This window comes from Tursiops truncatus, chromosome Y (assembly GCF_011762595.2).
Source record: "Tursiops truncatus isolate mTurTru1 chromosome Y, mTurTru1.mat.Y, whole genome shotgun sequence".
In the NCBI taxonomy this organism is placed as follows: Eukaryota; Metazoa; Chordata; class Mammalia; order Artiodactyla; family Delphinidae; genus Tursiops; species Tursiops truncatus.
The window spans coordinates 5,037,776-5,053,000 of NC_133428.1; the positions used below are offsets into that span (position 1 = coordinate 5,037,776).

Genomic DNA, 15,225 nt, shown 5'->3' on the forward strand with positions numbered 1-15,225 from the left:
AGTGGACGGTCCGATGGCTTGTAATGTATTGGCAAAATTGTGCGACCATCACCACAGTTTTAAAGAACCTGCTCATCCTTTCCAAAAGAAACCCATATCCTGTATCCTGTATCTGTCACCTCTCTATCCTTCTATCCCTCCTGGTGGTAGGCAACCACTGGGCTACTTTCTGTCTCCATAGATTGTCTTATTCTGAGCTCTCATGAAAATGGAATCATACAAAACATGACCTTTTGTGTCTGCTTCTGTCACTGAGCATCGTGTGTTCAGGGTCCATCCACGTGGTAGCCTGGGTCAGAGCTTCTCTTCTTGTCCTGGCTGAGTCCTGTTCTACTGTGTGGATGGACCCCGTGCTGTGTATCCATCCGTCTGTCCACGGACACTTGGGCTGTTTCCGCTTTTGGGCTGTTAGGAATAGTGCTGCTATAAACATGCATGGGCAGGTTGGCGTGTGAGTTCATCGTCATTTTAGAAGCTGTACACCATGTGTGCTTTTGTCAAACTTTTCATCCGGAGGGAGACACGTGGAAGGAACTGACTTGTATCAACTGTGATATTGTATATGCCTGTCTTGGTTCTGTTTTGGCACTGCTGAATTTGAGACAAACCAGGGACATTTTCTTAGCTGTTTCTAGCTCTGGATGTCTGTGGATAAACTTAGACGTGGACCAGTGCACTGACCCTGTCAGTTGCAGTCTTGAGGGACGAAGCAGACCTGTGTGTGAGACTTGAACCCCGCAGGTCTCGTGGGGCCCTGTTTATGTGGGTGTGTACATTTCCTGGGGCGGCTGTAACAACGGACCACAAACCGTGAGCTTAAAACCACAGGAATCCATCCTCCCCCATCCTGGAGACCAGACGTCTGAGGTCCAGGTGTCCCAGAGCCGTGCTCCCTCCAGAGGCTCCAGGGGAGGGTCCTTCCTGCCCCTTCCAGCTTCTGGGGGCTCCAGGCGTCCCTGGGCTTGTGGCCGCCTCCCTCCTGTCTCTGCCTCTGTCTTCCCGGGGCTTCTCCTCTGTGTCCGTGTCTCTCCTCTTCTGTGTCTTGTAAGGACACTGTCATTGCATTTAGGGTCCACTCCAATGGCTTCATCTTGACTTGTTTACATCTACAGAAACCTTGTTTCCAAATAAAGTTACATTCGCAGGTGCTGAGGACTAGGGCCTCAACATGTCCTTTCGTGGGGAGCACAGTTCAATACATAACGAGTTAAATTGCTTGGCTAGTTAAGGCTACTCATGGAGATTGGCTCATGTGTTGAGGTCCTTAAGGGAGGGGAGTAAACGCTAAGTGGTTGGATATCACTGGTGAAAGGAACAGATCTGTGAAACAGCATGGTTGTTCATCCAGTAACGGGCTGTGTTTCTCCTCCTGGCGCTCCCTCACTTGCAGTGTTTCTCTTTTTATTTCCCAAACAGACCATTGTGTTTAACTCCTTCATCCTCTGTGGACACTGCTCTGTCCTCCACACTTGGAAAGTTTCTAGCACTTACTTTCTCCTTCACTTCTTTGTCTATTTGTTGTATCTATCTGTCTATCATCTATGTGTATCTATATGTCTGTCATATTCCATCATCTATCTACCTATATATCCGTCATCTATCAGTCATCTATCTAGATATCTCATCCATCTATCTCTCCATTATCTGTCAATTTATCTATCATCTATCTGCCTATGTACCTATCACCTATCATCTGTTATCTTCCGTCATCTATCATCTGTCTGTTATCTATTGAACACCTATCTACCTAACTTTCATCTATCATCTATAAATGTATCTATCTAAATAGCTCATCCTCTGTCCTCTACCGTCATCTACATCTATCTCTCTGTCATCTATCTAGATACCATAAAACCTTAGTATCCATACTGAGTTTGAACTTTTAGGGAGTAAACCTTCAGTCCCATTTACCTTCTCTCAGCATCCCTCAAGGTAACACTCATCAGATGTCATTATTTGACTTACATATGGATGGTAAGACATAGGAAAAGAAAAAGAGTTTTCAAAATAATAGGACTGGAAAAAAGTAGAAAACATTGACACCCCATCTCCTACCTTTTGGAGATATGGTTACAGAGAACTTTCTTTTTTGAGGATAAATCATTTAAAACTTTAAAAAATATGAACTGATACACGTTTTAAAAAGTTAACTTCAGATGCACTGGCTCCTGTGTCACAGACTTCACATGTTTCTGTCTTATAACTTCACGCATTTAATTGATTAAAAAGTTGCTACAAGTGTCGTAAAAAAGGAGAAGGGTGCAGCTGAAGGCTGAGAACTTGGAAGGGATTTTCAGAGGCCCTGGTACTGGTGGTGCCTCCCGTCCAGCTATTGACACCACAGCTGAGGATGAACTAGACAGACCTTAGTACACATTGGTTTTTGTGTTTTGTTTTTTTTAAATTATTTTTGGGGTAGAGTTGATTTACAGTGTTGTGTTAGTTTCAGTTGTACGGCAAAGTGAGCGCATATGCATGTATCCACTCTTTTTTAGATTCTATTCCCATATAGGTTATGACGGAGTATAGGGTAGCATTCCCTGTGCTGTACACATTGTTAATTGAGAGGCAACGTTGGGTAGTTGTTAAAGTCTCTGAAGTTTGACATGCTCAGTTTGAGTTACAGACTTACTCGCTGGGCAGTACAGAGCAAATGACATCATTTAATGAATCTCAGTTTATACATTTCTAAAATGAGCGTAATTTCACCTGAGGAAATTGTCAAGATGAAAACAGGTGTCAAACTCAGACCTGACCGCGCGTCAGTCTAATTTTATGTCAAGAGGCTGAATCATAATTATACTTTGGTCTTTGGTCCAGAGCGGCATACACGTGAACCTCGTGACCGACTTCTTTCTACGACAAAGGAAAGCAGATGAAACTCAAATGCCTTCATCTGTAGTTTTCCCTAATAGCTCACAGTCTGGGCACAGTGATTGCACACATAGCAAACTCTCGTTTTTCTCCGTAGGACATCACGTAGAGGTTCTTTTGGAATATTTTCTTTCCTATCCTGTCAACCTTCTGTTCACGGATGATGCATGTTTCTTTTGCAGAATGGAGCAGAGGATGTGAAACGGCATCGGTGGTTCCGGACCATGGACTGGGAGACTGTCCCAGAAAGGAAACTGAAGGTACAACGTGTTTAAATGGGCAGGTCGTCCCTGGGCAGCCTGGAGCTCTCCTGAGCTCTCATTCACTTAGGATGGACACATAATGAATTGATTCGGTACAAGCAACCATCCCAAGTCATTAACAAGCCAAGTTCCCTATTCAGGGGGGAGCTCAGCTAAAGAGTCACCTAATGGGGGCTTCAGACCCCACTTTTGCAGTTGGGGTTTTGGAGAACTGGCTCCATCCGTCCCTGGCTCTGAGACTCTGATGAATCTCATCTGTTCCCTTTCTAAGGGGGAATAACACAGGTAGGACGCATGTCTCATACTTATGGACGGATGTGGCACAGTGATGGTGGCAGCTTAGATGGAAAGTATTCTGAGGCCCATCTTTCTTTGAACTTAATATGTGATTGACGGGTATCCTCAACAGCAGTGTTTTCAACGTTGCCCTTGGACGCCAGTGGAGAGACTTAAAAAATGCTAATGCCTCGCCCCCAGCCCAGACTCTAGGGGTGGAACCGATATTCATTTTGTTCAAGGTTTTAACTTTTATGTATTTTATTCTATTACATTGACTTACAAAATTGCCTAAGTAATATATTCTCATTGTTCAAAAACCAAATCAATATTAATAGGTATACATGGCCAGGCTGTCCCCTCCCAGCTGGCTATAGGTAACCACTTTTATTAGATTCTTCTGTGTATCCTTTAAAAGTTTCCTTAGGTTAATGTAAACCCGGGTGGATACACATATTCTTATTTTCTCCCTTTTTTAAAAAAAGTATTTGTTTTTATTTATTTATTTGGCTGTGTCGGGTCTTTAGTTGTGGCACGCAGGCTCTCTAGTTGTGGTGCGAGGGCTCCAGAGCACTTGGGCTCAGTAGTTGTGGCACGCGGGCTTTCTAGTTGTGGCACGCAGGCTCTAGAGCACACGGGCTTAGTTGCCCCGTGGCACGTGGGATCTTAGTTCCCTGACCAGGGCTCGAGCCCATGTCCCCTGCATTGGAAGGTGGATGCTTAGCCACTGGACCACCAGGGAAATCCTTCTCCCTTTTTTAAAAACACAAAACCTACAGTTACACATTCACTATTCTAATTTTGCTTTTTTCATTTAACGATACAACCTCGAGATCTTCCCGTATGCCTGAATAGCTTTCTCATTCTTTTTAAACCGCACGGAACTCCTTTACATGTCTCTACCATCGTTTACTTAACCAGACCTCAACTGACAGACACTTAATGCCGATTCCAGTCTCCTAAGAGGAATAATGGCGTACATTTCTTTTGTGTTGAAGATGACTTTCCAGAAGTGAGATCCTTGGGTCAGAGGGTGAATGCGTTTGAAATCTAGGTACTTTTGCAGCATACTTCCCTGTAGAAATGGCATCCTTTTGTGCTCCCAGGGGACTTGTTCTGAAAAATGCCTCTTTTCCCCCAGCTCAAGAGTGGTGAGTTATACAACTTTTGCAGTTTTGCCTAACTGATGGTTAAAAAGAGGTATCTCTGTGTAACTTTATTTTTATAGCTTTTTAAAAGCTCGTCAAGTGATTCCAAATATGCCACCCAGATAGAGATACTCCCCTGGAGCCATTGACTGGGCTGGAAGGTTTCTGAAAGCCAGAATCATGCACCTTCTGTCCACGTGGTGCCTGGTTTATAGAAATAGCTCATTTATTGAATGCAGTGGGAAAGAATGAAGGAAAAGTCACCATTAAACTTACTCTGTGACTTTTAAAATCTTTGTAAATCCTCAGCCTCTTTTATGGAGCCAACCTATGATCTATTCACGTGTGGGTTGGCCCATTGGGGGATGGGAGTTGTCTGCTGTGCGTATACAGCGTGAACCTCACTAATTGGACTTTCTGGCATGGAACTTCTGAGTCAGATGAGGAACGTGGCACCTTCACCTGAAGTTCCTTGATGTTTCTGAGATGCTGACCACTCCATGCTCTTTGCACTTTGATACACTCACCGAAATATACAAGTGACAAGAGGGTTTCCTTTTCTTTTTTTTTTTTTTTTTTACATGAATAATTTTTAATTTACTTGACTCATTTCTGTGTCCACGTAGTGGTTAAAATGTTCCCCCTGGGATCCACGTATGAACGCATGCTCTGTCAGGATTCTCCAGCTGCATCTGCTTTGCTGTGGTCTGTTAGGAAGCACGGAGCTTTGGGACAGGGACAAATCTAGGTCCTCACCCTGGACTTGACTTGAGGATTCTAGCATCATGAGCCTCAAGTGTCTTGTGAAACATCCAGGTTAGGATCCATCCTGCAGAGGAAGGGAGAGAGGGGTGGTGCTCACCACGTGTGTTAAAGGCTCTGGACAAAGCATAACAGTTTCATAGGATTAGAGAAAACTAGTTGGTGTCTGTGTGTGTGACAGAATGTTGGAGTTGGATGTATGCAGGAATCAGCAAAGTACAACCTGTGGGCCAAATCTGGCCCCTTGCTTGTTTTTATAAATAAAGTTTTATTGGCACATAGCCACATCCATTTGTTTAAAGATTGTCGATGGCTGCTTTCCCACTGCAATGGCAGCACTGAGTAGTCGCAACAGAAGTTGTATGGCCTGAAAAACAAAATGTTTTACTAACTGGCCCTTTATGGGAAAAGTTTGCTGACCCTCTTCTCAATCCCAATGCCTTCATTTTTATCAATGCAGGATTGTGGTATGGCCTCTTGAGATAATAAAACCCAAGTCTGGAGCTCTTTCCATCTTTCTGGAATTTTCCAAAGTATGGCTACAGGACCAGCTACATCAGAAAGTCCCCGGCCTGGGAATCTCAATTTAACAAGCAGTCCAGGTGGTCCTCAATTCTAGAATTTAAGAAGCAAGTGCTGGGTACCTTCCTTCTTCCCTAAATTCTTCAAACTGTGTAAGCATTCATCAATCTGATAGTTGACACCTCACTTGCAATATCTTTAATTCCAAGCTTTTCCTGTTCATAAACAAAGAAAAGCAGCTCTGTTGTTTTCCAGTTCTTTTTACATTTTCACAGAAAGCTGTAGACATAGAGGGATGTATGGGTAGACCTCGGAGATACTGTAAGCTTGGTTCCAGAGTACCACAATAAAGCGAGTCACACTAATGTTTTGGTTTCGCAGCACATATAAAAGTTATGTATAGGAAATTCCCTGGTGGTCCAGTGGTTAGGACTGTGCTTTCACTACCAAGGGTGAGGGTTCGACCCCTGGTCCGGGAGCTAAGATTCCCGCAAACCAAGGCGTGGCCAAAAATTAAAAAAAAAAAAAGAAGAAAAATTAAGTTATGTACAATATATACTATCCTGTAATCTATTAAGCATACAGTCACACTATGTCTAAAAAAAGTGTCCGTACCTTGATTCCAAAGTACAAAAGAAAACAAAACAAACACAATTTCAGTAGTAACATCAAAGATCCCTGGTCACAGATCAACATAGCAAATATAATCATAGGGGAAAAGTTTGAACTGTGAGAATTGTCAAAATGTGACACAGACCCGAAGTGAGCCAGTGTGGTTGGAAAAAGAATCCCAATAGACTTGCTCAGGGTAGGGTTGCTGCAAAGCTTCCATTTGTAAAAGACACAGTCTGTGCAAAGTGCAATAACGTGCGCTGAGCGTAATAACATCCTGGCGCGCGCTGTTCCTCTGTAACGCGGTGTTGGGTCTTGTTGATCCCCCAGCCTCCCATCGTGCCCAAAGTGTGCAGCGAGGGCGACACCTCCAACTTCGAAGCTTATCCCGAGAACGACTGGAACATGGCCCCTCCGGTGTCACAGAAAGATCTGGAAGTCTTCAAGAATTTCTGAGCATGGGCTCCCCACCTGGAAGGTATATCTTTTTTTTTTTAATATCAAGGAATCTCATTTCATGCCTTAATTTTATCAGTTGAATTCTGTTTCCTTCTTTCTTTCTTTCTTTTTTTTTAACATATACATGTATCTAGTCTTTTTCAAATTCTTTTCCCATTTAGGTTGTTACATAACACTGTGCCCAGTTCCCTGTGCTCTACAGAAGGTCCTCGTTGGTTGAACTTATTTACAAAACAGAAACAGACTCATAGACTCAGAGAACGAACTTATGATTACGAGGGGGGGAGGGTTCGGGGGGAGGGGGGAGGGATACATTGGGAGTTCGGGATTGATACGTCCACACTGCTGTATTTAAAATGGGTAAACGACAAGGTGTATCTTTATTTTTAGTAGTTAAAAATCAGCGAGGGGGGCTTCCCTGGTGGCCACAGCGGTTGAGAGTCCGCCTGCCGATGCAGGGGACACGGGTTCGTGCCCCGGTCCGGGAAGATCCCACATGCCGTGGAGCGGCTGGGCCCGTGAGCCATGGCCACTGAGCCTGCGCATCCGGAGGCTGTGCCCCGCAACGGGAGAGGCCACAGCAGTGAGAGGCCCGCGTACCACAAAAAAAAAAAAAAAAAAATCAACGAGGTTGACAGAACCTCATGTGCAGGAGGTCTTGCATAGACCGAATGGGGCTTCTCTCCCCGCCTCGGGCATGAGCGATGGAGCAGAACCAGCCCTAGTCCCTTCCAGGGCAGCAGAAGAAACAGCCGGTGTGTGTGGGCCGCACGGCCAGAGCAGCAGCCTCACCACCAGCATCTCACTCCCCGGGCCGACCTGCCGGGGCAGGGTCTGTACCAACACATACGGCTCCCAGGAGACCGGTGCGCCCACACATTGGAGAAGCATAGCTCTCGTGGCTGCTTCCTGGAATCCCCGAGGTCCAGACCACAGTACTTCCCAAGGATTTTCAGAAGGGCTCTTGGGTCTCTTTTTGTTAGAAAGGAATCATCTGAGAACACCTTGTAGGAAATTTGCTAAAGTCAATTTGAGATTGAAAAGAAATGACTTTGAGTCCCTTATTTCCACGAACCTTTGAAGGTCTATGACTCTCTGACTTTGAAGGTCTGGTTTATTTAGTTAGTTATTGAGTTAGTTTAATTGCCTTTTATTTTTCTCTCTGGTATCTAGGGGTTGGTTTTTATTTTCTTCATTTTTATTTTTTATTGAAGTATAGTTGATTTGCAATATTGTGTTAGTTTCAGGTGTAGCAAAGTGATTCCATTGTATATATGCATATATTTTTTTTCAGATTGTTTTCCATTGTAGGTTTTTGCAATATACTGAGTATAGTTCCCTGTGCTGTACAGTAGGTCCTTGTTGTTTGTCTATTTTATACCTAGTAATGTGAATCTGTTCATCCCGAACTCCTAATATATTCCCTCCCCGTTTTTCCCCTTCGGTAACCATAAGTTTGTTTTCTGTGTCTGTGAGTCTGTTTCCGTTTTGTAAAGAAGTTCATTTGTATCATTTTTTTCCCCAGATTTATAGTCGAGTTACTTTTAATGTACTCTGGCCAATGGCAGGGGCCGTATTTGATGACATTCTTGGTGACCCTTTGGAAGTCAGGAGACCATTTCATGATCTCATTGCTTCCTGTTCATGCAACCAGCTTGCACTTTGCTCTTCTAAAAGCCAGACACTTTCATATTTGAATCTCTCTCAGTCATTTTACCGGCTGGTATTTTCCGCTGAGCGATTAGGTGTGATGATGCTATGCGAAAAGATATTCTTTCATGAAGCGAAATCTCATCCCACAGGTGAGACCCGAGTTCAGCTTCGTTACAGGATTCCGGAGCTCTGTTCTGCAGCTGTGGGACTTACTCGTGCCTCTGTGTGTGGACTCCTGCTTCTCGGCAGGTGGAGATGGATGTTAAGACAGCTGGCAGGGGACCTCTCGGCTCTCTGTGCCTTGTAGTTCTCTTCATCATAAAATGTTTTTTTCTGGTTGTATAATCCCACAGCAAAGCACATTGAAACTAGGATCTGTTTTTGTTTTGTTTTGTTTTGTTTGCGGTACGCGGGCCTCTCACTGTTGTGCCCTCTCCCGCTGCGGAGCACTGGCTCCGGACGCGCAGGCTCAGTGGCCATGGCTCACGGGCCCAGCCGCTCCGCGGCATGTGGGATCCTCCCGGACCGGGGCACGAACCCGTGTCTCCTGCATCGGCAGGCGGACTCTCAACCGCTGTGCCACCAGGGAAGCCCTAGGATCTGTTTTTGCTTGAGTGATGAATCTCCCTTCTCATCGTGGGTGAGGAGAGGCTAGTTCTGTGCATGTCAACACCATAGAACATTAAAAACCCACCTTTCAAATATTGTTCCATGTCTCTTATTAGGCATCTTCTCTCCTTAGAATTCAGGCTTGTGGGTCTTTGCAGTAAGAATTCCAAAGGAAAGTTGGGTTTCTTTCGTGCTATTATTGTTGTTGTTGTTCTTAGGATGACAAACTCTACCCAGGTGTTTAAAAACTAACAAAATCCTTTGTCTGATTTCATGCCAGAAACAGGGTGATTTGAGCCTGCCTGGGACAGATGGCTGCCCCCAGGCAGACCTGAAGAAGCATCTTCTTAATGGGATAAGGACTTTTCCACATTTATATACACCCGGATATGTATAAAGAGATTGCAGAGCCATTGACATTTGTGGACCTAGAATTATTTAAGCAACTGGAAATCGACTGCACAGTAGGACGTTTTGAAAAATTGTTTCGTTGTAGATTTTATCTTCTTTTTAGGCTTGTGTTCCTACTGGGATATCCTGGGGTTTTTTTCTCATAGACTTTATAAGTTTCAGCTGAACTTGTTCAGATACAACCACAAATCGCGTGTGTGTGCCTGTGCGTGTGTCTGTGTGTGTATAAAAAGGACGGTGTGCCTGGATCAGGGAAATTGTGCAGTGAAGTAAATGTTCCTACTTTCCAGAGCCTATGGTGTTTTATGTTTCCAGTTTTTTTTCAAGCATCTGTTCTCTTGGGGACAAATTTTAAAAGTATGATATGCGCATTTTTTACCATCTTATATGCCTTTTATGGTTATATGTGAAGAAAGTATCCTACGACGGTCTGTATCCAATATCTTCAATGCTTTGTGTCTGGTAGCCTTGGGTCATGAATCCAGGACGACAGGGAAGGAGATGTGGCTTTGGACTGTAGTGCAAGGCGAGCCATTGGCCATGACTGTTATTCAAGGAATTTTCTCTATTGCATTAAAAAATCTCATACTCTGTAGGGGGATGGCTATCTATTAATATTCCAGGTTAAATCCGTGGACCAAACGGCATCTCCCAAAGCAAACTCGTAGCTTTCTGTATTGGCTCAATGAAGTTATGCAAATGTTTTCTTTTCCCTTTGGTTTTAGGAAAAGTAAGAAACAAAACGGGTACGATGGAAGTGTTTGAACCTCCCTCGTTTCTGCTTAGTTTTGCTTCTTCTTGTCAATGTTCAGTCCATCTGGTGTCATAGACCTGGTTGGCTTGTGCAGCATAACTGTTGGGTGAGATTCGTTTCTCTTTGGACGTGATGGTGAGGGTCCCCTGAGGAGTGCTCTGCTGTGCCTTCCCCTTAGCACTGATCTTGAAAGCCACGTGCTGAGTGGGTCGCCATGAGTATGTTGCTGTGTAAATATGGGTCTTCCCAGAAGCAGTGCCTGGGCAGAGGTCCTTGGTGTCTGTCTGGTCCCTCGTGCATTTCCTCCTCTCCTCTCTGCTTCTGCTTTCTGATTCCAAACTTTGCTGTGAAAATCTGAAGGCGCCGCCCATACTCTGTTGGCTGTGAGTCACCTGAAAACACAGCATCGCTCAAACCTGTTACGTATCCGGTCGTAGGGCCCAACCACGGCCTTCTCCGTGGAGGTCTGTGCGTTTAAGAAGTAGGTTCCAGAGCCTTCAGTGGTGGCAGGGATGCACCCGATAGATCTCCGAGATCGCCTCTCCTGCATCCTCCCTTTTCCTGCCGAGAAAGGTCCAGCTCCTTGGGCAGCCGGCATGGGGCAGAGTATGCCCGACAGGTGTGTTGGTGTCAAGCGTTGGGCGCCCCCTGAGCTCTCAGCCCCCTCCCCGGCCTCTGCAGCTCATGTGTTCTTGGGTTACCGGGCAGGTTCTTTGCCATCAACACTGTTTTTCCTGGGCTGGGCCAGGAAGGCTTTTCTTCCTATAGCCCCTTCCTACCTCTATCTCTTCTGCAGGCACATCTGGGGGTGTGGAGAGCTGCCATTTGCAAAAAAATCATACATTTTTTTTACCGCAGCAAAAAATGTCCAAGGAGATGCAGTCACCTCTCACATTTGGCCAGTTTCCACTCACGAATCCAAAGACGAGGGCTGTGTGTGTTTGAAGGTGACATGAAGGCAGCTTACACCTATAAGAGCTTTAAGTTGAAGACACTAAATCACCCCCTTCTCATAAATGACCTCGTCTTCAAAAACCAACTCCATAGGTGAGAGTGAGTCCAAAATTTAGTAAAAGAAACCCGTTACAATGAGTAGCTCAATAAAAATTTATTTTCCGAGGGTGCGCTTGGATAAATGTTCCCACAGAACTGTGTTTTCAGTCTGTACTTTTCGGGCGCCGTGCTCTTTGGATGAAGCCATGGGCCAACAGGGGCTAAAATTTTACCATGTAATTTCTGCACTGTTTCATCGTTGAACGTCAGGTTAAATGAGCAAAGCAAACCTGCACGGAGGTGTAGACACACGAGGAAAAACATGTCCTGTGTCTTCTGACTATAAAGATAAACAATTAGGGCTTCCCTGGTGGCGCAGTGGTTGAGAGTCCGCCTGCCGATGCAGGGGACGCGGGTTCGTGCCCCGGTCTGGGAAGATCCCACATGCCGCGGAGCGGCTGGGCCCGTGAGCCATGGCCGCTGAGCCTGCGCGTCCGGAGCCTGTGCTCCGCAACGGGAGAGGCCGCAACAGTGAGAGGCCCGCGTGCCGCAAAAAAAAAAAAAAATTATTATTTGGAGGTTTATGCTTAAAAAAATACAAAATAAGTGAAACACCTTTCTTGAACACAATGCAAAATTGTACACACACACGATCCCTATGCGTGTTTTTTTGGGTTCGCGCTTCCTGTCCAGGATTTAATTTATGAGATGAAAAGAGTCCAAGAATGCATGAACACACACTGCCTTAATTTTGAACAAATATGCAGGGAAGACAAAAGTTCAAATGCATTGATGACTTGGTTCTTTAAAAACGTTGTCATTGACCGTCAGCCACGCAAAACATTGAAAGTGAAGAGGAATTCCAAGAGTACCACATGGTGTTTGTCTCACCTTCCAGACCCTCGGGCCCATTTAATTACACAAAGCGTTACCTGCCGGTGACCAGGGCATAAATTACATGGTTTGACGTAATGCAAAGATGGGTGTGATCAAAGTGACTCTTAAGCACATGGCATGCTCCCCGTGTATAACCGAAAAATTGTTCCCTCCCTGGAGGCCTTCTGCCGCGTTCACATATCGGATCAAAAATAATCAGGGTGCAAAGTTTTGGAGAAAATTCACATCCATCAGCACAACATTCAGAGCCGGAAAAGGACAGATTGATTTTTGTGGTCTGCAATTTTGACAAGTTGGTAAATGACAATGCTATTTAAAAAGTCTTTAGGAAACACATGTATTGCAAGAGGTGGATTGAGGCGGGTCTTGTTTTCCTAAGGGGACTGTCGCCAGCCTGCTCTGATAGGCATCTGTAAAGCTGAGAAGGAGATGAAATCACAGCTGACCATACGGCATAATGTTCATGGTCACAGAAGTTGGAATCCCCCTCAGCAGAAATGTATCGTTTGCCAGCAATGGAAAAATCGTGACTTATGCTCTCCACATGTCAAAATACGCAAAAGAAACTCCAGTCACCAGGTAACAGGTGTCCATGTCACACCGTCACGATGCTTTAAAACACCACCTCCTGTTGTGCTCCTGGGGCAGCTGCACCATCAGCTGTTTATAAAGGTCTCGTGCAGTGTTTTGTTTCCTTCTGTCCGTCTGTATGTCGGGACTCCCCTGCTGCCAGCCACAGCGTCACCAGTAGCGCTGAGCAGTTGGGTGATGTGACACACATTTGCCCTGTCTACGTACAACCTAAGTTGCCTCTCAGTTCGGAACCACTTGAACTGTGAAATACAGCTCCATCCTGTTCCCGCGAGACCCCGACGCACCGCCCCGTAGGCACCGAGGGCCGCCCACCCAGGTGAACGCTGCAGGCTGCAGCAGGTCCCATCAGAACATCAAAATTCTCACGTTAGCTGCAGGTGCAGGAAAGATTGGATTTTTTTTTTTCCCAGCCCTTTGATTTTGCATCGCGAAATTTACACCATCACAGGAGCCCTTGATGGCTCCCAATTAAGATTTGAAGGGACACATGCCTGCGTTATTCTTTCTCCAGGGGTCCGTCTCCCTGGCGTGTATTTTACACCTGTTGGGCACATCCTACGTACTGTATGTACCCTCTAGCCCTGTTTCTGACTAATTAGTTCCACTTCCCTGGATGTTGTTGAGTTACCAAAAACAAAGAGAAAAACACATGCACAGTTGTCTTAATATGTTTGAGTAGTTGTGTGTGTGTGTCTGTCTGTCTGTCTTGTTGGAGGTGGAATGGGGGGGGATGCTTTCACCAAGCATAATGTTTTCATATCAAGCTTGTTTTTGCAGACCCTGTGGGGTTGCATCCAAGGAGCAGTGCTTCATAATCAAAAGGAAATACTCTGTATCGGTTTCCTCTAAATTATTGTGTCTTAAGATGTTCTGTTGATCTTCCATGGTGGACTTTTGTTATTTAAGTACAAGTCATTACATGTTTGTTTTTGCAACTGGGATGTGAAGCCTTTCTGCTCGCAGGCCGTCTTTCCTGGTTCCCTGAGATGCTTTTCCAGCTCTGCAGGGCCGTCAGAGCTTCCTTCTTTCTTGCGGGATGAAGTTCCTGGGCCAGCGTGGCACGTCCCCAGTGAGTCACACTGGGAGCCCCGCCGGGTCATCCCAGCTTCTCATGTGGATTAAAAAACCCTGTCAATTCCTTGCACAATGAAAATCACTGTGATTTGTATATATACCCTAGGAAAATTTTACTGCTGTCTAATTTATGGAATAATACTATTGATTCCAGGTTTGTTTAATAAAACTTTGTATCTTTTAAGATAAAGTCTGTCTCCGGTCTGGTTCTTTGCTCACAGGGAAAGCTGTAGCTTTTCTGCTTTCATCGAGCCTAGGTGTCGGAAGTCTTCCTTTTTCTTTTTAATTTTTTATATTTTACTGAGATATAATTGACCAAAAAATTATGTTTGTTTCAGGTTTACAGCATAACGATGCTATATATGTATACGTAGCAGAAAAACACCCCAGTATATCTATTTAACATCCGTCCCCTTACATAGCTATAAAATGTTTTTCTTGTGCTGAGAACTTTCAAATTCTCCCTTAAAACAAGTTTCAAACATATGATACAGTATTATTGTATTTTCTTCTGCAGAGGCCCAGATGGTTAATATTTTGGGCGCTGCAGGACAAGCTGTGTGCAGAAGCAGGCCTAGACTGTATGTAAATGAAGGGGCGTGGCTGCGTTCCAATAAAGTTTTATTTATAAAGAGAGGCTGGGGGGCTGGATTTGGCCATGCTTTGCCAGCCTCTCATCTAGTACCCGAGGGTGTCTCTGCCAGTCGCCTTTGCCGTTTGTTCAAAATGTGCCTCCATCATTGTCATCAAAAACTGAACTATTTTAAAATTTCATTCTCACCCGTCACGTAGCTTGGCGCCCGGCTCTCCACGCTACCTCTGCAGTTCGCTGAAACATGCGCCCTTCCTCACTGTAAGTCAACCCGTGTGTGATTTGTAGCATTCACGTCACTGCTACAGCCCGGTAACAAGCATCACACCAAAACGAGGGTCCCGAACGAGCCTGTTTATTACTTGGTGACCACCCTTGTCCACCTCTGCTCATGGAACTCCTTTGGGAACGTCTCCACAGACAGGCGCGGCAACTCAGGGTCTGGCTGCAAACCTTCTGGGAGTGACGGTCTAGAATTTCTATAGAGTAGGTGCTTAGGGGGTGACATTCTGGTTTGGGAGAGAGAGAGAGAGTGTGTGTGTGTGCGTACGTGCGTGGACGTGTGTGTGTGGTGTACGTGTGTGTGTACATGCACATGCACATCCATGCATATTTCGGGAGAAAATGAGAAAGGGTTTTTGAGGGATTGCTGGAGATGGTCCACGGAGTCTGTGTTGCGAAGCAGCTAAGTTCTTCTGTCTCCTCTGCCGTTTTGGTTGCCCTCATTGGCTT

At 45.1% G+C, this 15,225-nt stretch overlaps 1 protein-coding gene across 5 annotated transcripts in view; it reads left to right on the forward strand.

The window, feature by feature from the left end:
* Positions 1 to 14,091, forward strand: part of LOC117310555 (cAMP-dependent protein kinase catalytic subunit PRKX) — an 85,545-nt gene extending 71,454 nt beyond the window's left edge. For 2 of the 5 annotated variants that reach the window (XM_033850240.1, XM_073799739.1), the window contains exons 7-9: positions 3,057 to 3,134; positions 6,788 to 6,935; positions 9,459 to 10,182. In XM_033850240.1, coding sequence (XP_033706131.1) covers positions 3,057 to 3,134; positions 6,788 to 6,913 — 204 coding nt within the window. In that variant the 3' untranslated portion in view covers positions 6,914 to 6,935; positions 9,459 to 10,182. Of the gene's footprint in view, positions 1 to 3,056; positions 3,135 to 6,787; positions 6,936 to 8,718; positions 10,183 to 11,201 lie in introns of those variants that run through there. The other 3 variants (XM_073799740.1, XM_033850239.2, XM_033850238.2) reach the window with 3 other exon arrangements.
* The last annotated feature ends 1,134 nt before the right edge of the window (positions 14,092 to 15,225 follow it).